Source organism: Ambystoma mexicanum, chromosome 4q, assembly GCF_040938575.1.
Source record: "Ambystoma mexicanum isolate Mex_15411 chromosome 4q, UKY_AmexF1_1, whole genome shotgun sequence".
Lineage (NCBI taxonomy): Eukaryota > Metazoa > Chordata > Amphibia > Caudata > Ambystomatidae > Ambystoma > Ambystoma mexicanum.
The window spans coordinates 512,463,917-512,486,817 of NC_090928.1; the positions used below are offsets into that span (position 1 = coordinate 512,463,917).

General features: G+C 47.3%; 1 protein-coding gene across 1 annotated transcript in view; it reads right to left on the reverse strand.

Annotated features, from left to right (window-relative positions):
- The window catches only part of XRN2 (5'-3' exoribonuclease 2), a 376,513-nt gene that overhangs the window by 243,536 nt on the left and 110,076 nt on the right, over positions 1-22,901 (reverse strand). The window contains exons 9-11 of the mRNA XM_069608066.1: positions 1,978-2,135; positions 1,769-1,843; positions 1,546-1,679 (exon numbers count right to left, since the gene is read on the reverse strand). Coding sequence (XP_069464167.1) covers positions 1,546-1,679; positions 1,769-1,843; positions 1,978-2,135 — 367 coding nt within the window. The remainder of the gene's footprint in view (positions 1-1,545; positions 1,680-1,768; positions 1,844-1,977; positions 2,136-22,901) is intronic.

A 22,901-nucleotide genomic window follows, 5' to 3' on the forward strand; every position in this document is an offset into this window, starting at 1 on the left:
TTAACCTTTTTCCTTCCTTTAACCTTTTGGCGAACTCAGAATTTACAAAGTACATTAGTGATCTATAAAGGCCATTACTGTCCTAGTCAGTGAAGTCACCTCAGGGTGTAGGGAGTGAGTAAGAAGCATCTCTAAAGAGTAACTACCAACTTGTATTGATAATTGATGCTGCTCAGTCTCACTTCCAACTTAAAAGTACAGACCTATACCAATAGGTGGGTTACCCAATACCAAGAGGACCGGTTGTGTAGTCTCCTCAGGGTTACACCACCAATTCTTGCCCAACACTGCACTGAATGTGCAGTGTATCACCATACAAAAAGCAGATGCCTATGGAGTTTGTCAGACTCCAAAAACACAAAATCCTAATCATGTAAAAACATGGAGTGACAAGTGAAATCACGTAGAAGTAGCTCATGGAACAAAATGACGATTCCCAACACTGAAATGTCCGTATAAATCTGAAGATGCATGCCAGAGGGGCTTAGGGAGATTGTTTGGAAGAGAAATATACTTTGCAAGTAAAACTTTTAAAATCAAGGTTACCTGGCCTGCCGGGGAATATTCATGAGCATGTGAATTCATGCCAGACCCCATGCTGGAGAAATTGGGCTAACCATACAGTAGAATGGCATGCCCTAGTGGTGAAACCAAAGTTAAAATTGTAGCTACCACCAAACATACTCCCAAAGCCTATGAAGAGTGATCACAATCAACCTAGAGCGAAATGAGCGAACTGAGCATGTTAGGGCCACCAAAAATAAGTCTTGGATCAAAAAAAAAGAAAAAAGGTGGGAGGGAAGTGTTGAGGAGCCCTACACCATGGCCTTCGAAACACAAAAGCGGGAATTTGAATATAGGAGAAATAACATTGATCGCTTTACACAACAATCAGCAACACCCAACAGCTGAGAGCTCAAATAAATGGTTTACATTATGTTGGAAAGGAGCTAGTGCCTTACTTCATTTCCAAGCGCTTTATAATTAGCAAGTCTTCTTTTAACTATTTCGAAGCACTACAAGAGTGCAGGGAAGAGGGCGGCCACTAAATTTAGTATTTAAATATAAGGTGCAAATAACAGTTAGCTGAACAAATTTAGAAAAGCTAAAACGTACAGTTCTTAGCACGTTACGAGTCAAAAATACTCTCCCTCCCCGGAAAGAATGCAGCCTGTGCTAGCTAGCAGAGCGCATGAAGTGGCTGAGCAGCCGTTTCCTGGAGCCAGGAACGGAAGAGGGACAGAATGCTGTTCAGGAGCAGAGTCCTCTGCCCCTTCCTCATTTCTTTACTGATTAAATTTGTTATCCAGGCAAGATAAAGACTCTTGGCTTTAATTCCCTAGAGGGGTGAACTTTTATCTGGTGTGAGCATGATTGGGGTACTATTATAATTAAGGGGTACCCCTGTAAGTAGGGCTACCTTTCAATTACACTGCAGGGAAGAGCCAACTGCCTCCTTGAGAATAACCTTGGAACCGAAGGCAAATATTGCGACTGGAGGATGTATAGCCAAATCTAATATAAAGACCACCTCAAATAACATACCGAATTTCCAAAGAAGGCAAGTGAGGCAAAAAGTCATTGCCAACAAAGAAACACATGAAGACCCAATCATCCACGCTTCTCTCAAAGTCAAACGGGAAAGGCAAACTGGCCATGGTGAGCTCCTTCTCCAGATACTGAAACAAAAAGAAAAAAGGGTAATCTGCATCAGGGATAGTGCCAATTAGATGTTACTGTTGTGTGTAGTGCACTCTTAACTAGTTACCTCTCGCAGGACATTCAGGCGGATAAAAATGAACTCTACGTCACACCCAGGTGGACTGTCAGCAAATTCATCATGCTAGGAAAACAAGGTTATGGAAAGATTAATATGCACAAGATTAAGTTACTTAACCATATTTTTTGTAATTAATAGAATGTGAATTGCTACAAGCATTAAAAATCAATTGAGCAGTATACATTTAAAAGTCTTACCTCTCCTTTTTTCTCTCTGGGCAATCCCTGACAATCTTTTAATTCATGGCCAATTTGGGAACAGAGAGGACACGGTCTTGGCTGATTTGGCTTGAATTCTTCTCGAATTATTGTAAAGTTGGGTTCATGAGTGGCCAGTCCAAGCATAATTAGATCAGCTGGGGAAACAATCATTGTAAAAAGTCTGCAGTAGATTATGCAAACAAATTTCAAAACAGCAAATCCACACCTTCCATGACAGAAGAAATAAACCAAGTTGTTAAGAAATGTTTCTCTAAATGTTATGTTGATGTATACCATGCACTGCTACCACCCAAGGGCAGTGTCCAGGCACTCACGTGGTCTGCAAGTAGGACAGGGTTAGTTGAGGGGTGAGTGATTGGATAGATAGAGAGCAGGAAAAGCTGGCATGCGTCACGTGCACTGGCTTATTGTATCCGTATGGGTGCGTTCCAATGCCAGGTTGTTTCTATGAGTTATGTAGGAGTGTGCAGTTTTAGGTGTAGATTGGAAGGCATTTCAGGGTATACACACTGGCTTGTTGTATCCGTATGGTATGACCAGGTTGGTTTGTTGTAAACTTGTGTTGGGTGTGTTAGTGTATAGGTTAGCTAGCCTAGTGGGTGGATAGCGTACAGTGGTGTGTAGGAAGGAGCATGAGAAGCTGTTAGTACATCGGCTAAACTCTAAATTCTATACAATTCTATATAGCGATACACCTAGTTAATTTCATAGTCGAAGTGGGACACATGGCTAATATTCACAAATCTGTCTGATGTTATGCAAGCCGATATAGATGCAGTAACAACTGATGTCTAGAAAGAAATTGGGACAAATGGGAGGTACAGCTAGTTAAACACTAAATTTTAAATGCGAGAACTGGCCAACTAGCTACAGTCAGGCAAAGTGTGGATAGAGGTATAGAGGTAGGGTGGCATAATAAGGGCACTACAGGAAATTCAGTAGTACTTAAAACGGATGGTTTTTGCAACTTTCTCTGAAAGTTTTTTTTTTGTTTGTTAATAAATGCATTTTATTAAATCCAACTACTGAGTTACACGCAACAAATCAAGTTTCTGGCCTAGTTCTCTTAGTAGACTGAACACCGATAACTTTTAGTGTACCGTTCCAACTTGCCAGTGGAATAGTGTTCAGCTGCATTCCCTGGGCTTGCGCTCATTGCGCATTGTTACAGGGAAACTGACATGTCCTTTAGGGTGTCGGTGCTGAGAAGGAACAAGTTACTTACCTTTAACTGTTCTCCAGCATGGATTCACATGCTCATGAATATTCCCAGTCAGGCCGGGAATCCTCAGTAAAAAGGAAAGCGAGAAATTGCTTTGAAAGCTTGAATACTGACTTTCACCCATTACCCAATCAATGAAGACCGGGTCATTCTGCACCCATCCAATGAAAGTGTCCCTTAGCCCCCGGCAGCCATCTTCAGAGTAAAAGCACACAAGTTGCCAGTATGAACCCAGAATAGCCACAGCGGGGAGGGAGAGTTTGCATGTGAATCCCTGCCAGATGCATGCTGGACAACGGTAAGTAACTTGTTCCTTCACCAGCATGGGGTCTGGCATGGATTCCCATGATCATGAATAAGATTATACAGCAATATCAAATACACCACCACGGGAGGTGGCAAGGCTCAACAGAAGTACACTTACCCCTGGAACAGACGCACCTTAAGCAAACAGGTTGCACAGCACTGCTTGGCAGACTTTGGACTCCTCCCTTGAATCCCTGCAGACAGTAGAATTTCGTTAAGTGTGCGTCTACCTCCATGTAGCAGCCCTGCAGATGTCCAGCAGGTGAACACCAGAAACAAGTGCCGTCATAGCAGCGATGGCTGTGGTGGGCTGGGATCTAAGAGGGCCTTGGAAGGAGTCTGTCAGCCAGACTGACAGTGCATGCCTATATGGAGAGTCCATGGACAGAGCTTTCCCACGATTTAGAGGACAAAAGTTCCCAAAGAGCGAATTAGTCTACCAGAAATCTTTCGACGGGTGACATAGAACTTCAAAGAGCAACATCCAGCATATGCATTTACCGCTCAGCAGCCAAAATTGGGTTCGGGAATAAAAGTCGAAGCACCAAAGGTCATGTGAGGTGAAACCACTTTTGGCATGAAGGAGGCTGTAACAATAAGTGGGAAGCTTGGCAGGAAAGCACCTGGATCTCCACTATCCACCTAGCCGAAGTGATCGCCAGGAGCACGATGTAAAGGCTCAAATGGAGGATCCATGAGCTTCGTTAGGACTACATTGAGCTCCCACGCTGGGGCCGTCAATGGAAGGAAAGCCGTAAAGAGACCTTTCATGAATTCTTGGACCAGTCAGACGATGATAGCCTTGTTGTGAACAGGTGTATCGTGAAATGGCCGCCAAGTGCACCTTGGTAGCATGGGGCAAACTAGACTTGGCCAGCAAGAGCAGGTACAGCAGGAGCGGAGGAGCAGAGACACAATGTCCTACACCACACTGTAGAATGTTTTTGCCCGTAGCATGATGAGTAGTGTGCCCAGGCCTTGGCAAAACCGGTTTTACACTCCACTGGAAGGTTGCAGTGGCCACACTAAGGATGCAGGAGCCAGGCAGTGAGGTTAATTTACGCTGGATCGTGATGTAGGAAAGTTCTTTTCTGTAGTGCAGGTCTGGAAGAGGAAGAAGAAAACTAATGTCCAGTGCTGCTGATAGGCGGAGCAAGTCCGGGTACCATATCTGGCATGGCCATGCTGTGGCAATAGCATCTTGCAGCAGCATCTTGACTGTTGACGTGTAGCAGGAGGAGACTCGGAAGAAAAGCGTACAGGAATAGACCCTTTCATTTGCCTTATCACTCAATCTCTTCTCTGCTGCCCCCCCCCCCTCCAAGGTCCCCAGTTGCGGAAACCTGCTGACAAACTGCTTGCATTTGGAGTTTGCTGCCTTGGCAAATAGAGCGAGGCAACCCCATTGATGGAACAGTCGGGGACACTTGGCCCTGCTGCAACTCCCATTTGTGATAGGACCAAAGCTCCCTCCCTGCTGAGGGCCTCCGCTATGATGTTCTTTATACCTGCTATGTGAAAGGGTATGGGTAACATGTTCTGAAGGATTGCCAAGTGCCATAAGGTGTGTATCACAGTGCAGGGGACTGTTGGGCCCTGCTGCCTGATGTAGAGCATAATAGTGGTGGTGGTGTGGTCTGAAAATCCTCACCACTTGACCTTTCATCAACGACTTGAGGGCCCAGAACACAGCCCAAAGCTCCAGCACAGATGTGCAGCTCCTTCTCTAGAAGCCAAAGGCCTCTGGCTTGGGACTAATTTGAGGGGCCTGGAATGGGGAACCCTGCATAAGGCGAGAGTGCACCCACCACCATTGGATGGCATACCCGAATTCCAGGTTGAGCTTCAAGGGACGGTCTAGTAAACATTTTTATTTAAAAAAAAGATAAGCCACAAAAAAAAAAAATACTAGCATCCTCCGTTTTAAAACTTCCTATGTAAAATTTTGAGCTATTCAAGCTCAAAATTCGAAAAAGCAAGCACAGGGCCGCAGCCATTTTGTGAAATGGAGGCCCTCCTGTGCTGGCTTTTGCGGCACTAATGAAGGAAAAGCCAGCCAGCTGTAGTAAACAAAGTCTACCGCTGGGTGGCTTTCCCTTCATTAGTGCCGGGACTCGGAGGACGCGGACCGGAGACCAGAGCAGGAAAGCTGCAGCTGAATCTCGGTAAGTGCTATTTATTTTTTTTACAAAAAATAAACACTAGCTGCGGTTTTTTTTTCTAAGTTTTCCAGGCTGAAGGAGCCCGGAAAACTTAGAAATAAAACCGCAGCTTTAAAAACGTATTTATGTTTGCGGTCGCTTTTGAAGCGACCGCAAACAAATACAACGTTGTGTTGGAAAACGCTGCGGTTTTTCTTTCCAACTTTCTCAGGCTCCTCCGAGCCCGAGAGCCCCAAATGGAAAAGCAGATTCAGGCAGAAACGCGGCATTGCGGAAAACAACCGCGTTTTCTACCTGAATCTGCTTTCCCATTTGGGGCTCTCGGGCTCCCCTTGGGGAGCCCGAGAGCCCCAAATGGGAAAGCAGCTGCAGGTAGAAACACTACGCGGCATGTAAACATAACCGTGTGTGTTTTCTGCCTGCTGTGGCTATCACTTTGGGTTTCGGAGACCCAAAGTGAAAGCCACAGCAGGCAGAAACACACGCGGTTGTGTTGGAAAACGCTGCGGTTTTTCTTTGCAAGTTTCTCAGGCTCCTCCGAGCCGGAGGAGCCTGAGAAACTTGGTAAGAAAAACCGCAGCGTTTTCCAACACAATAACGTATTTATGTTTGCGGTCGCTTCAAAAGCGACCGCAAACATAAATACGTTTTTAAAGCTGCGGTTTTATTTCTAAATTTTCCGGGCTCCTCCAGCCCAGAAAACATAAGAAAACCGCAGCTAGTGCTTATTTTTTGTAAAAAAAATAAATAGCACTTAGCGAGATTCAGCTGCAGCTTTCCTGCTCTGGTCTCCGGTCCGCGTCCTCCGAGTCCCGGCACTAATGAAGGGAAAGCCACCCAGCGGTAGACTTTGTTTACTACAGCTGGCTGGCTTTTCCTTCATTAGTGCCGCAAAAGCCAGCACAGAAGGGCCTCCATTTCACAAAATGGCTGCGCCCCTGTGCTTGCTTTTTCGAATTTTGAGCTTGAATTGCTCAAAATTTTACATAGGAAGTTTTAAAACGGAGGATGCTAGTATTTTTATGTGGCCTATCTATTTTTTAAAATTTTTTACTAGACCATCCCTTTCAGTCTGACCAATTGCCTGTGGCCCACTGCCACCTGCAGTCCAAAAATGCCAAGTGGCCTCATTTGCAGCCTGCAGAAGGGAATCCGATGTATGCAGGACATCATGCCCAGAAGCGAATGGATGATCTGGATGGTTGGAGATTTGATGGTTGACAGACGATGCACCTTTCCCAGGATGGCCAGCACCCGTTTAGGGAAGCTAGGGACACCCCTGCTGACACATTCAGACCTGAAAGAAACAAACAGTCCTCCAATGGAGTTATGCAAGATTTCAGATAACTGATAGAGAATCGAGCCCCGTTCGCAGGCGTATGGTCTCCTGTGTGTTGCACCACCAGCCTTTGAGACTGACCAGATGAGCCAGTCATCCAGGTATGTGTAGAGGTGTATGCCTTTGAGACGTAGCTGTGGCACTACCAGGGCCAAACACTTGAACACCCTTGGTGCCGACTTTAGGCAAAAGCCAGCACCTTGAGAGTGAAAGTGGTAATGTACATCTAACATCTACCAGACTACGCTAATCAATTTCTTCAAAAATATAATCTTACATGCACAAGATGAAAACTAGGAGAAAATCAGAACTCCAGAACTGGATGAATGCCAACAACCTAAAATTCAACCCAGGATAAAAACAAATGATTATATCCAAAACCCAAGAGAACACCAACATCCCGTGACTGATAGAAATGAGAAACTGCATCCAAACCACCAAAAGTAGCGAGTCCTAATGGACTAACATTAGAACCTAAAGTAAACAGAATTAAGAAATGCTCCTTCATTCAACTAAAAGAATCCTACCATTCCTGTCCTTCACCTACAAAACACTGACCATAGTCACCCATGTCAAGAATAGACTACGCCAACAGCATCTACCTCGGAATACCTGCCAAGAAACTGCAACGCATTCAAAACGCAGTGGCAAGACTTCTCCATCTAGGAGACCACAGCACTAAAAAATGCTACACTAGCTTCCAATCAAACAATCAGCGGCCAGGGTGCAGAATTCCTACAGAAGAAAACCCATCTACAAGCAGACAAGACTCCTTAGATCAAGCAACAAAATCCACATGGAACCAAAACCATATGCAAGGAAAAAACGATTACTTTCTCCCACCTGGCGGCAAAATCCTGGATCAACCTCCTGGAAGAAATCAAAAGACCTGAAATTCAGAAAACTGCTCAAAGCCTGGCTCTTCAAGATCTTGGAACCAGACAGACAACTGCAGCAATAAAACCAAAAATGAAAAGAGCCAATTAACAACAAATCCATAACGGAATAGATAACGAGAACCAGAGCCGGGGACCACTTGCAAGAACTGAGAATGCAAGGCTGAACCAACCACAATCCAATGAGAACCGCATAATACCAAACAAGGCGGACAGACAACAGGCACAACAAACTAACTCACTAATTAGCATCTCCCCTGCAAGACATACGTGTAAACCGCCAACGCAACTTTGCATCCACACTATTCAATTACCTCACACTTACAAGATAGCCATCTTCAAACAACCAACCCCACCAGAATTTCTGGAGATTTACTTTGACTAACCCGACAACCAAAATTAACTGAGACATGAGTATGGCGACTGCCTGATAATAAATCTGGATATGCCGACGACTGACCTGAACCACGTCGCACCCAGATAGAGCTAGGGGAATGGGCATGGGCCACAACTAGATCAGCAGTTTTCATCACCCAGAGACTGGGATGGGAGGGCATGCCTGAGTAACAAAGAATTGAAGAGACGGACTAATGTGACATATGGACAGAGGCTCCCCCTTGTGTTCTCCTGAAACGAGATCAATGTAAGGAAGACATCTAAACCTTGAAAGACCCACACAATGTGTGCATCTCTTCAAACAAACCCTACTAAAACCTCACCCCTCTGCATACACCTCTAAACTCGTGTTGGGGAGCATTATCATAAATGTGCCAATTCTTCACACCAGCGACTTTGCTGTATTTTGAGGACTATTTTTTTTACCTGGAAAGAGCCTTTTTTCCACACTTTCGTGTATTTTGATGTGCATTTTTCACTTGTGTTCTTTGATTATGGAGTTTTAGATAACTCCATAGGGATCATCTTTTCATGCGTTAACCAGCACCCTCAGTGCAGTGACAAATGCATTTTAGACTTCCCAAAGTTTTAGATACCTTCTCTGGGATAAACTGTTTCCCAGAGACTGTAAAGTGAAATTGACTTTACTAGTCTTTTCAAATTCCTAGACCCAGCATACCATCTTACAATGGAGTGCTGGAGGGGTACATAGTATCCGTTGTGACTAAATACTCATGTACCAGTCAAATGCTACCCTTTCCTATTGAAAATGGCTGGTGGCAGTGGTTTTACAACAAACTACCATGATTTTCCCGACTGCGAAACACCTGTAGCTAAAAATCACGGGAGTCATGTTTTTCAAGATGGCACCTTAAGCCCCTTTGTTTAAACAGGTCCCGGTTGTCTTTTTTGGAAAGGTCCTTCTAGTGTATGTCTGTGTGCCAAGCTAGGTTTGGTCCCTTTGTTCGTGTGCCTTTGGCGGGCTTCAGGACTGAAGACCGCCTCTGGTGTCTTAGTGTCTGCGGTGGGCAGGAAGGGAGGGAAGTGCCCGAAACTCCCTGTGCTTAGTCTCCTAGGAGACCCAAATGCACTGGCGTGATTGGCTGGCTAACTGTCTGGCAAGGACAGCCACCCTGCTGGGTGAGTGACAGCTAGGCTGAAAGAAAGGGAAAAAAACTTTAAATAAAAAGGAGTCTCGGACTGGAATGCAGAGTAGACCAATGGAACGACCCTGGTCCAATTGGGACATTCGAAGAGGACATCTCTACCATCTTGTCTAACAACGACCTAAAAAATTCTTCCCAAGTCCTATTACTAGGGGATATCAACCTGGTTTTCAATGACTCTAAAGACTTACATGCTTCAAATGTCGCCAATATCTTAACCTACTTTGGCTTCAATCATAGTGCTCCAGCCTACCCATATCAAAGGGAGAACCCTTGATTGGGTGGCAGACTAATTGTAATGCTTCCATCTCATCCATCTCCAGTCAAATCTGGACGGATCATCTTGTGACTTTCTCATTAGCAACTAAACAAACACCTATTCCCCAGATCGCCCCAACCAGGAACAGAACATTTCCCCGGTAAACCTACTCCTATTGATTCTACCCACTCTAAACTCCCTTCCGGAAAATTTGGGCCCCCAAGGCCATGGTGAATAAATACAATAAAATCATGTCCACTTCACTAGACATAATTGCACCCCTTAAAATGCAACCAAGCAAACCCAAAGGCCACCTCAACACTTGGTACATCTCACTTTAAATTATTATTACGAGGCAAAAGACAATGCGAGGTAGCATGGAGACTATCCACCTTCCGAGGTAAATTAAGTTAACTTCCAGGCAATTTCTGCCTAATGTAAAAATTAAATAATTGAAGCCAAATGTGAAACCTATAACTCCAGGATAGCTCAAGGAATTAGAAGCCCCCATCCCAGTTCCAGATAACTGAAAGACAAACTCAGGTGATCGAACATACAACAAGCACTGGTCGATAAAGTATGGACCCTACAAGCCAAAATAGCCAATATAAAAGCCTCACTCACTATGAACACCCCTTTGACTAACCCTACCAAACCACCCGCAGACAAAGCCTGCGCCCCCCCCACCCAACTCCTGTATCAAATTCTCCAACGTCACCAAAGAGACACAAAAAATATTCTATCACTCAAACCCTCCAACTGCCAGGGAGATCAATGCCCAGCCCAACTGATAAATGCTGCTGCCAGAGATCTGGCCCCTTTTATCACAAAACTCAACGACTCTTTCTCCTCTGGCTCCATACCAAGCAACCTCAAAGAATCTTGGGTGCTCCATCTACTTAAAAAAAAAATGTTAGACCCTGCCATTCCCACCAACTACCGCCCAATTACAACAGTGCCCTTCCTCCTAAAAATTATAGAAAAAATGGCTTGCGTTCAAATACAGAATCATCTGGAAACCAACCACCTGCTCGGGGTTCACCAGTCAGGCTTCCGGCCTCAGCATGGGACGGAGACAGCCTTAATAGACTTAAAAGCCCAAATTGACTAAATCAGAGACGAAGGGAAATCAGCCCTCCTGCTTCTGGACCCGTCGGCTGCCTTCAACTTGGTGGACCATGGGGTCTTTTGTAGGCATTTGGACTCAGCTGCTCACTTCTCGAAATAAGCCATAGTCTGGATTGAATCTTAATAGGACTATGAGAGTCTTCTCCCCCACTGCAGCCGCAGACCCTATTTCTTCCCCCCCCCGCCACATCTCCTGCGGAGTACCTCAGGGTTCTTGCGTCTCTCCTACCCTGTACAACATCTTCACGAAGCCCCTGTTCGATGATCTGGACTTTCTTGGTATCACCTACACCAACTATGCAGATGATACTCCGATTCTCCAATCGCTTACCAGTGATCATGATACAGATTTGGCCTTGGTGGACAGGGTTTCTCATCATCCAAGCATGGATGATGTGTTAAGACTGAGATAATCATCCTGGGCACCCCCTGTACCCTCAATAAATTGGGGCCCAAATACTTTTCAATATTGATAGCAACCCCATCACGGTCGCCAGCGAGGTCAAAACTTTGGAACTACTTGGATTCGACCCTTAATTTCAGAAAAAACAGGTCAATGCAATGGCATCTGCCTCAGCATACACCTGTAAGTTAATCAGATCAGGTAAACCATTCCTATCCAATAACAGCTGCATCACTCTGGCAAGAGCTCTTGTTCTGTCGAAGTTGGATTATTGTAACTCTTTACCTCAGGGCCAATTTGGAAATCAAGAAAATCCAGCTCCTCCAGAACAATGCCCTCAGAGCAGCACTCGGGATCTCTAGGAGATATCATATCACTGCTACAAGAAAATCAAACAATTGGCTGTCCACGCAGGAAAAAAATGCAGTTAAAGTGGCCTCTCACCTACAAATGCCTAAATAATGTGGTGCCCCGCTACCACAGAGAATTGTTAAAAAAACTTATAAGACCCACTAGAGTCCCGAATACCAATTGCCTCTTAGTCCCAAGATTTAAACTCTCAAGTGTCTGAGGACGTAGCTTCCCAGTTAAGGCAGCTCAACTGTGGAACTCCTTACCTCCTCCCCTGCGAAAAGAGCAATCGTACCTACTACTCCGACAACCTTATTGACGGGCTAAAAACCCAGTCCAGCAATTCCAGCGTATAACTATACATACACCTACTCAACAATGCGTCACTAACTGTATATAGTACTTGTTCTGTACCCGACCTGATCTCCCCCTCCCACTAGGATCTGCACACCTTCATTAGGCTAATGGACATAGGTCAACATATTTCTATAATAATTTCACCTTACTGCATACAGTATTATCCTGCACTCGGACTAGGCTACAACATATCACTTGCAATGCATACCCTGCATTATGTAAACCTTTGTGAATAAACTAGCTGTATTATGTAAATTCATCTATGTAAATGTACTTTTTGTAACCAAACAAGTCGTTTTATGCAAATGCGCCCGATACCCTGGGTCTGGCGAGCAATACAAGTAATAAACTAAAGAAAAGAGAAGGAAGAGGACCGCTGCTGCAACTCCTGGACCATTGGTTTGCCCGGTGAAGCCCTGCTGCAGGTCCGAAGTGCCAAGTTCGACAGAAGCCCCTTCAAGGACGACTTCATTTGAGTTGGTGGGACCAGTTAACTTGTATGCCACCAGGATACCATTCTCAAGGCTGGTTATGATTAACCAGTGAGAGGGATACCAGCTTGTGTGCTCAAATCTACAGCTACTGGAACTGAAGTGACTCCATCTTGTTTTTCAACGATCCCGTGCAGTGCAGGAGTCTCCAACATCCTCCCTCTTGTCCCCACGACAGGCTCAGGCAGTGAGATTTGCAGGACCTGCCAGGAACTAACGTCATCTGCATTTTGTTCATACTAAGGTACTGTGCAACCCGATTGAGAGAATGTCTCTCGCAGTGAAAGTTTGTGAAACTTTCCCAATTTACAGGCCTAGCGACAACATGAGTCTTTTTCGCCTAAACTACTTCTGAGAACTTTTGCAAAAACTTTACCATTTGATACCAGCACTGCTCTTTCATATCCAGAACCCTAGCCCATTGACTTTGGCCTGGCCTACTGAATTGAACTCCTCTGGTGAACTGGAACCATTTGCACTGTCCAACAAGTATGTGTGATGCTCATTCTACTTACCTTGCCCCTTTTGCTCACTTCTAAGTAAACTGTCATTTTGCTCCTATTTCAGGGGAGCTCAAACTATCAATCTTGTATTAAAGTGTATAATAGTAAGTTGTCTTGTGCTAGTGAAATATTTTCTAAATGATGGTGTAATTGATAAGTGTTTTACCAAGAAACCTTTAGTATAAGTGTTCACTTGAATCTGATTGAATGTCCTCTGTGCAACTACTTTACTGCTCACATTCACTCTTGAGATAAGCCTAGCTGCTCAGCTCGCTACCAAAAACGTATACCAAGGGGTGGTTTGGTTAACACTTGTAGTCCTAATTGTGTGTATTGGTCCCAAAGGGTATCGCATGCAATTCAGCCTGACAACTCAAACAACCATACCTCTAAAACCACAGCGAACTGAAGCTGCCAACAGCACATCACAGCTCCCTTGCTCTCTAACTTTGTCCTACTAATGTACCCCAAACTACCCCTTTTTCCAGATCCGCCAGAACGCCAGGGGACCACTCCGGAGGAGTGTGCAGTATAAACATCATTTAACATACCTATGGGTGTACCGGATGACATGCATTACTTACCGTAATAGCATTTCTGATGATTGTATCTGCTTAGATTCACATGCTTTGCATATGGTCCGACATCCAGTGGTAACCGTGGAGTATTGCATCTTGTCTTTCGGGGACCGAAAGGTGACGTCAGCATAGGTGTGTCTTTAACACTATCCCTATCGTGACGTGTGGTGTACCCAAAATCCCTCACGCGCTGAGGTCCCACCGATTGTATTTTTTCTGCCATGAGGTAGCCCAAGGCTACAATGAGTACATATAGAGAAAGTAGTAAGACGTCTATGTTCCTTCCATCCAAGCGGGGAAGGTAGGAAGGGCGCACGTGAATCTAAGCAGATACGATCAGAAATGCTATTACGGTAAGTAATGCATGTCTTCTGATGCGTGTTAATCTGCTTAGAATCACATGCTGTGCATAGACTAGCGAGCAAGTACCCGGAGTTGGTGGTGGGTTGTGAGAAGGAACAGTAGAAAAAAAAAAAAGTCTTAGGACTGCTTGTCCCACCTGAGAATCAGACCTAGAATGAGTGTCCAGGCAATAGTGTTTTGTAAAGGTGTGTACAGAACTCCAGGTTGCCGCTTTGCAAATGGACTCTAGGAACATTTGCAATGAATGCTATGGATGCCCCAGTGCCTCGAGTAGAATGTGCTCTAGGCTTGAAGGGCAGTTCTCTTAGCAAGAGTGAAACAGTGTGACTCATTTGACAATCCACTTCGAGATAGCGGATTTAGAGACAGGATCCCCTTCACTACCAGCTGCCACTGAAACGAAGAATTGTTTAGTCTTCCTTAGTGGTTTAGTTCTTTCCAGGTAAAACATGACTGCCCCGCGCACGTCTAGTGTGTGAAGGCTTCTTTCGGCCATGTTAGTAGGGTTCTGGAAGAAAGTGGGTATTTCAATTGATTCACATGGAACTGAGATGAATTTAGGCGCAAACCTGGGATGTGTGCGCAGAACTACCTCATCTTTGTGGACTGTAACAAAGGGGACTAGGACAGAAAGAGCCTGTAGTTCGCTAACCCTTCAGATAGAAGTGATAGCCACTAGGGAGGCGGTTTTATTAGTCAGGTCTTTCAGACTTGCTTTATGCATAGGCTCAAAGGGAGCTCCCATGAGCCTCGTCAAAACCACATTCAGATCCCATCCAGGGGCTGGATGAGAAATGGGAGGATAAAGCCTCTTAACCTCTTCCATAAAGGCTTTAATCATTGGTATCTTCCACCATGATACCTTCTGTTGTGGTGTAGGCCGACAGAGCAGCCAGATGAACCTTTAGGTAATCAAAGACTAACCCAGTGTCCAATAGGTGGGTTAGATACAGCACAATGTGTGAGGGTGAGCAATCGATGGGATGGACGCCCTTGGAATTGCACCAGATGACAAAACGTTTCCATTTGCTGGAAAAGCAATAACGTGCATTAGGTTCTCTCGCTTCCCAGAGTATGTTCATGCACCTCTGAGGGAGCTCTAGATGTCCAAAGTGATCTCAGGAGCCAGGCTGCTAAGTTCAGAGTTTGTGGGCATGGGTGTAATGTCTGACCCTGTCCCGAGACATGTTGTACGGGCAGGGTAGCTTGACTAGTGGGGAGCGGGACATTTCCAGTAGGTGAGCTAACCAGGGATGGCGTGCCCACATGGCGGCCACCAGCATCATGGTAACTGGGTCCTGGTGCATCTTGTGCACTATTTTGTTGAGAAGGGGAGTCGGGGGGGGGGGGGGGGGGTAGGGGGGAGGGTGTTGTGGTGGATGGGGAAGCGTAGACAAATTTCCCTGACCATGTTATCCAGAGACCGTTCCCCTTGGATCAGTTCTGGGGTACCTGGAGGCGTAGTCTTGGCATTGGGCGTTCTGAGAAGTGAACAGGTCGATCTCTGGGGAAACCCCATTCTGCAAAGACATTGGACACAATGTCTTTGTGCAGTCGCCATTCGTATTCTTCAGGCAGAGGGAAATCTCTGCAGAGTACGTCTGCCAGAAGATGGAGTTCCCCTGGAACATGGTGGGACAACAGTAACATCTTGTGTCAGAGACCATATCCAAATGTTTTGAGACAGCTCGGATAGCCCTGGAGAGTGAGTTTCCCCCCCCCCCCCCCCGTTTGCTCAGGTAATACATAGCTGTAGTGCTATCCGTCAGAATCAGCACTGTCTTCCCTTGCAGTTGCACCGGAAAGGCTTTCAAAGCCTTGAACACCGCCAACAGCTCAAGTTTATATGGTTGGACGCTACTCGAGGAGACCAAGGTCCGTGTGCTGTCTGTTGAAGCATATGAGCTCCCCACCCTGTGAGAGATGAGTGTCGTGAGTGGCTTCCACTGCACGGGTGTTGAAGGTCTTCCCCCTTTAAGAGGTTGTCTGACCACCACTGCAGAGAGAGAACGAGGGCTGGCGAGACAACTACCAGATCTTCCCATTGTCCGCTGGCCTGAGTCCACTGGCTGTTGAACCACTCTTGCATGGGACGCATGCGCAGCCGCGCGTGGGGTATCAAGTATATGCACGACGCCATCATCCCTAGCAAACGTCACCTCTCGACCTGGCTACATATTGAAGGATCTGAGAAAGCATGTTCTGAACCCTCTCGTTGGAGGGGAAGACAAGACAGTCTTCCGTCCGAATTAGAGCTCCCAGAAATTGTTTCATTTGGCTGGGGACTAAACTAGATGTGTTGATTGAGAAACCCGGGCTGAAGAGGAATTCGACGCTTGTTTTCCGAACACCCAAAAAACAATAGAAGGAGTCCCCCGCCAGTCATCGAGGTAAGGGTTAACTGGGACGGATAGTCTGTGCAGGTGTGCTGCAGCCACTGCCAGGACCTTGGTAAACACCCTTGGCACTGAGGCGATGCCAAAGGGGAGTACCTTGAATTGGTAATGCCTGTCCTGGATCATGAACCTTAGATATTTCCTCTGCGCTGGCAACATTGAAATATGAAAGTATGCATCTTTCATGTCCAATGTGGCCATGAAGTCCCCTTGTTTCAGCAAGGGGATCACCTCCTGCAGTGTTACCATGCAAAACGTCTGGGGTTTTATAAACAGGTCTAGAACAGGGCGCATGGTGAGATCCTTTTTGGGTACAAGTACACTGAATACCCGTTTACAAATAAGGACGGCTTCTATGGCGTCCTTTCCCAGCAGTGCTTCCACCTCTGATCAGGATCTCCAGATCATCCGGTGAAAAGCGCAGGGAGCGCGGCGGTCTGAACTGTGGAGGTCAGGCGAATTCCACACAGTAACCGTGGGCGACCGTCTTTAAGACCCACTGGTCGGAAGTAATCCCCTCCCATGCCATGAGGAAAGATGTTAATCGCACCCGACCGGGGTGACATGGGAGGGGACCTGGTGGTCATTTCTGACCAAAGGCCGTGGCACCTCCGAGATTGGGGCCTCTGCCGCAATTCTGACCCCTTGAGGGGTAGTAAGTGGGGCTTCCAGATGTTATTTGTGTTGAAGTTACCCGTGCCATAGTTTTGACCACTACGGGCTTGCCCTCGAAAGGACCGCCGAGAGTTACTACCCCTCTGGGAGGAGGGTTTCTGTGTAATTTGTTGGAGACTAAGTCTCATGCTCCTTCTTGGCTGTTTCCAAAGCCTCATCCACCGCTTTCCCGAAGAGGTTAGACTCCTCAATGGGTTATTAATGAAGGAGGCCCGAGTCTCAGGTTTAAATCCCGATGTACGCAGCTAAGCGTGTCTTTTCAGTAGGGTCCCTTGAGCAAGAGACCTTCCTGCAGTTTCCGCAGTGTCCAGGGTGTTCTTCACCACGTTCTGGTTAACTAGTCTTCCCTCCGTTACAATGGAGCGAAGCTTTGACTTGGCGGGTTCGGGGACCTCTTGGAGGCCTTCCTGGAGCAACTTCCATTGGGCATCAGCATAGCTTGCTAATAGAGTAGTATTATTAGCAACCCATATAGTGTATGCGGCTGCTGACGTGACACGTTTGCCAAGGGAATACAGCCGATTAGATTCCTTGTCCGGTGGTTATTTCCACATGGCAAGGGGTACCCCTGCCCTCTTTCGAGTGGTAGTCACTACCAGTGAATCTGAGATGGCGTGCCCTTTGATATAGAGGGTCCGAAGGGGAAGGCAAAATAATTTTCCGACTCTAGTTCACTGTCCGTGTTTGAGCAGGTGACACCAATGAGGCAGCTACCCCTCTTAGAGTTGAGGGGGATAGATTGATTTGCCAGAGGTTTTTCCTGAAGGATATCCTCCACGAAATCCTGCTCAGGTACCACCTCTTGAAAGTATTCAGCTGCTTTTTTCAACATGGAGTTGAATGCCATTTGGTCACCTACAGGAGGCCTGGCGAGCCAGGGTGGACGGAGGAGAGTCTAAGCACAAAACATCAGAGTCCTGATCTTGCTGTGTCCATTGGTCCCGACCTTCCTGCTGGGTTTCCTCCCAGTTGTCCGTAGTATTCTGTTGGTCTTCCTCATAGTTTTGCAGAAAAGCAGCTTCTTCATTATAGATGTCTATGTGTCCATCTGGACCACGTCTTCCTGTTGGAAAACATGAGACTGATCTTCCTGGAGCCCTTTTCGGGGGAGGATGATCATAAAAACGGATATCTGCTCCAGCCGATCCATACACCCTTCCAATTTTTCTGTAGTCCATTTAGAGGACCGAAACGGGCCTGCGTGAGGAGAAACTAAGTTCTCCGCCCTGCGGCGTCGAAATGAGTCTCAGGGCGTCAGAAAGAGGCTCTCGACTATCCTTGTAAGAGTTGTCCGAATCGGGAACCCAATCCACCCAAAAAAAAAAAATTCTGCGGCTTGTCCGATAACCTTGGGCAGAACCAGGGTAAGACCCACCTCCGCCGTAATTCCATCGATGCTGCTTACGATAGATGCATAATTGGCATGAGACAGATTTATTGGCAGGTGTAATACCTTCCGTGGCACTAGAGGGCCTAGCGGTAGGTTTTCCGGGTAGAGGCCTAGCCGTAGTTTTCAGGCCTACCGAGGCCTTAGAGACCATCGAAGCGTTGGACTCCCGCGCTTCAACACGTGTAGGTTTCGGAGTAGCGCCCTTAGGTGGTGTAGATTGCCCAGTCGCAAAACGCTGCTGCGGATGTGCCGAAGGCTTTGGATCTGAACGATCCGCGGGAACCTGCGAAGTTTTCGGCGGCCCTGTTGGCACTTTCGCCTTTTTTTCCAACGAAGACGTTGAAATCGGCGTAGGGGGTGTGCTTAGTGCGATGCGCTTGTATGGCCCTGTCGCTAGGCATTGTGTTGCTTCTTCCTCGTTTTAGGTTTGATATGGCGTTTGTAATGCGCCTATACACAAGTGTTTCAAGGCGCGACAAGGCAAGGAAGGGGTAACAGATGGACAGAATGACCTTACTAGGCCAAGTGACATTGACATTGCGCTAGTGCAGGGGAGAGGGAACGTGCCAGGGGAAAAGGGGGCAGTGCTGTACATGGGATCAAAATAAGAAGTGTGGCCAAACGTACAGGTAGTGGGACTGTAGGGTTACAGACCCCCAAGTGCAAGGGGTGGCAGTGCAGGTGTGCAACTGGGCGGGCAGGGAACTGGACCTGAAATCAGAGGTTAGTCAGGTGACTAGTGCAGTATCAGACAAGAATCAGCAGGTGAGAGGAATAGAGAAGGCAGGAGCAAAAAGAGGAATGTCTTTGGTGCTTCCGGAACTGGAGATTGTTCCAGAGCAGCAGGGAGGCTGTTCCAGAGGGAGGCCCCAGCTGAAGGAAGATCTACCACCAACTTGTTGCTTGGAGAAGCGACCAAGTTGAGTTGGAGGAGTGCAGAGCTGGCGTACGAAGGTTTTTACGGAGAGAGTTGAGTACCCAGGAGGCTTTGAATTTAATCTTTGCAGCCACTGGGAGCCAATGCAGAGTTCAGTGCTAAGAGATACAATCCGTGGGCTTGAGGCCAAGGACAAGTCTTGCAGTCCTGGATGAGTTTCAGAAGGCTAAGAGTAGAAGCAGGCAGATTTAGAAAGCGGCTGTTGCAGAAGTCCAGCCTAGAAAGAACCAGAGCTCTAGAGTGAGCTTCTGAGGGGGAAGCAGAGGAAAGGAAGAATACCTCCGAGGAGGTGCAGTTGGTAGTTTGATGTCAGGCGTGAGGCGAAAAGGAGTGTGGCGTTGAGGACACCCGAGGTTTAGCCTCACAGGTAGGAGCAGGAAGTGGGCAAAGGGAGGCCGACCAGAGAGCGACAGGAAAGGAGGGTGCAGTTGTGCCGATGAGGCGAATCAGTCTTACTGGCATTAAAGCAGAGATAGTTGGCAGCACACCACTCCTGGATAGCAGACAGATGAAATAATAAGAGGCAGGAGAGGGGAGCCTGAAAACAACCAGAGTGTCATCCGCATAGCACTGAAAGTTGAAGCAGAATGTGGCAATTCAGAGTGCGAGATGTGCCAGGTATTGGTTGAACAGCCAGGGCGAGAAGTTAGACCCCCTGGGGAACACCACAGGTAGAGAGGGAGATAAGGGAAAGGAAGGCCCCAAGCTGGACCTGGGAGGGTTGATCAGAGGGGGAACGAGGTCAGCCAGGCCAGGGCCTGATCAGTAATTGCCAGGTTATCACAGAAGTATGTTCAGGATGGCATGGTTGACCGTGTCAAAGGCAGAAGAGTGCAAGGAGGACAGAGGTGAGATTAGAATCAAGGTTAGAATGCAGGTCTTCACGTATGTTTAGGAGAGCAGTTTCTGTGCTCTCCTGATGGTCATGAGACAACCAACAGAGTCAGTGTGAAGTTTAAGTTGGACAGCTTTTCCATGAGTTTGCCCAGGAAAGGAGTGATGGAGATTGGGTGATAGTTAGCCAAGCAGGAGGGGCAGTCAGCTGAGGGTTTCCTGAGAAGATTGCTTCAGGGGGTTGTGGGGGAGGGAAGGCTCAGATGGTGAAGGAGTGGTTGCAGAGGTCAGCCAGGGCAAGAGCGAGGGGGTCAATGTGGTCCTTGATGGTTTTGGAAGGACAGGGAAGAACCAGTTTTGAAGACTTTCACAGATCAGGCTTTTCTAGAAACTTAGTCAGGTGAGAACAGAGGAAAGGAAGAGAAAGAGGGAGGAAAGGTGTCCACAGGGGGGTTTGGGGGGGCAAGGTAGAGTGAGGAGAGGACGAGAGGGTGACAGGATGTTGTGGGTTTTAGAGATTAAATGAGAAGCAAGGGCCATGCAGAGGGCCTGGAGGGGACAGGAGAGGTAGAGACTGAAGGATTAGCAAGCTCCTTACTGATTTTACAGTTTGGCCGAGTTGTTAGATGCTGCAGAGACATGGGCTTGGATGTGGTCTTAGTGCAGACAAAGCCGGTATTGCCTTTGGAGCAGGTGGTTTGTCAAAGGTTGCGCAAGAAGTCAACCATTTCCCCTCAGCCACCCTGCAGCCTTGACTAGGTCGGAATCGTACCAGGAGTTGCTCTTGGCTTTGGCCTTCAAGCGGATCCTCGTGACGGGGTAAGACCATCAAGAGTATCAGAATCTGCGGGGCCCTGACCCTCCAAGGGTTGATCTTCTGCATCCAGCACCATGTTGCTGGAATGTTTGCGCTTGTGCCTGTAGCACTGAAGACTAGACGACACTCTGCAGTCTGCCGGTAGCTCGTACCCACCAAACTCCCAAGGCTGCAGAAGCCAGGCCTTCAGGTTCAGCGATCCTGGGTCGTGATGGAGGATTTCGCCTCCTTCTCTGGCGAGCAGATCTGCGACCACTGGCAGCTGGATGAGGTGACAATCGACATTCTGAGAAGGTCCAGGTACCAAATCTGCCTTGGCACCGCCGGGGCGACGAGGATCATCCTGCATCAGCACGGTTTAAGTTGATGGATGACTCAGCAGGAGAGGCATCAGCAGGAACGTGTACAGGAACAGGCCTTCCCTATGGAAGGATAACGCGCCCCCCGCACCCCCCCATGCTATCCAGCTGGTGGAACCTGCTGGCGAATCTCTGGAGTTTGTCGCTGTCGCAAACAGATCGATCTGGGGTCTTCCCCTCCTGAGGAAAACGTTGTCCACTTGATCCTGCCAAAGCTCCCACTCGTGGCAAGAGTGCAGCTCCCCGCTGAAAGTCAGCAATTGTGTTCTCGACTCCCGACAGGTGAACCGGAACGAGAAACATCCCCTGGGCGATGGCCCAGTGCCTCTCTGGATGGCATGGATGATCTGGTGAAAACCCCCCCCCCCTGATTTAGAACATCGTGGTGGTATTTCCATGAAGACCCTCACCACCATGCCCTTGAGGGCCTAGAACACTGCTTTCAGTTCAAGCACATCGATGTGGCGAACCCTCTCCTCGGAGGCCACAGGCCTCCTAGTGTGGAGCTATGACATTTATAACGCGCCTAAACACAGGTGTTTCAAGGCACGACGAGGCAAGGTAGGAGGAACAGAGAAGACAGACAATGATCTTACTAGGCCAGGTGTCATTCATATCCCACAAGTTAAGGGGGGGAGAAAAGTGTGGGGTGGGATTAAGGGGGTGCAGTACATGGTATAATAAAATAACAAAATAAAGAACAGCCAGCTGGTGGCAAGTGCATACATAAGTGCTGGTTTGAAGCCTGTAGGGATACAGAAAACATTCCCCGGGTGCTGGGGTTTCCAGCGCAAGCATGCAACTGGCAGGGCCCCAAGATCAGATGGGTGGCCAGGTAACCTGTGCAGTCTCACCATCAGCCAGGACTTCAGCAGGGAGTGTGAGAGAAAGCAGAAGCAAAGAGGAAGGTTTTAGGTGCTTCCGGAACCGAAGATGGTTCCCATTTTTCAGGGAGGCAGTTCCAGAGGGAGGCCCCGCCGAAGAGAGATCTACCGCCACAGATGTCTGTGTGGGCTCAAGGCCCTGGGGTATAGGGGTATAGGGGTATAGCAGCCCCACCAAGTCAGACCACGCGTGGGATGCTCAAAATGTGAATCTCACCAGGCTCTGGGTGTCGGGTTTCCTTAATTACTGTCATCAGGTTTCCTTTAATTACTGTTAGGTTCCCTTTAATTATTTCCCTTTGTTTCTGTGTGGGTTTGGCCTTGACCTTTCTATACAGATTCCTGGCTCTGGCCCAAGGCAAGATGGAGTTTTACAATAGAAGCCTTGATTGTCTAGAGAGAACTACAGGACAACAATGAACGTTCTAAACTGTCACTCTCTGCCTTTCATCGTCGTAACCCCAGCTGAGAGGACGTGTCTGTAGCTGCTTCTGCTGAAGTCTTGGGCCTAGTGGGTTTGAACTTTCAAATCCTGGCAGTCGAGCGGCTACTTATGCGGGGTTGTTCAGGAGAAGAATTCAGGTTCGCAGGAGAGTTTCTGGAAGTTCTTTTGGAGAAGAAAAAATTAAGCTAAGTGACTATTTGGATATTTAAATCTTTGCTCAGATTCATTAGAAACTGGAGATCA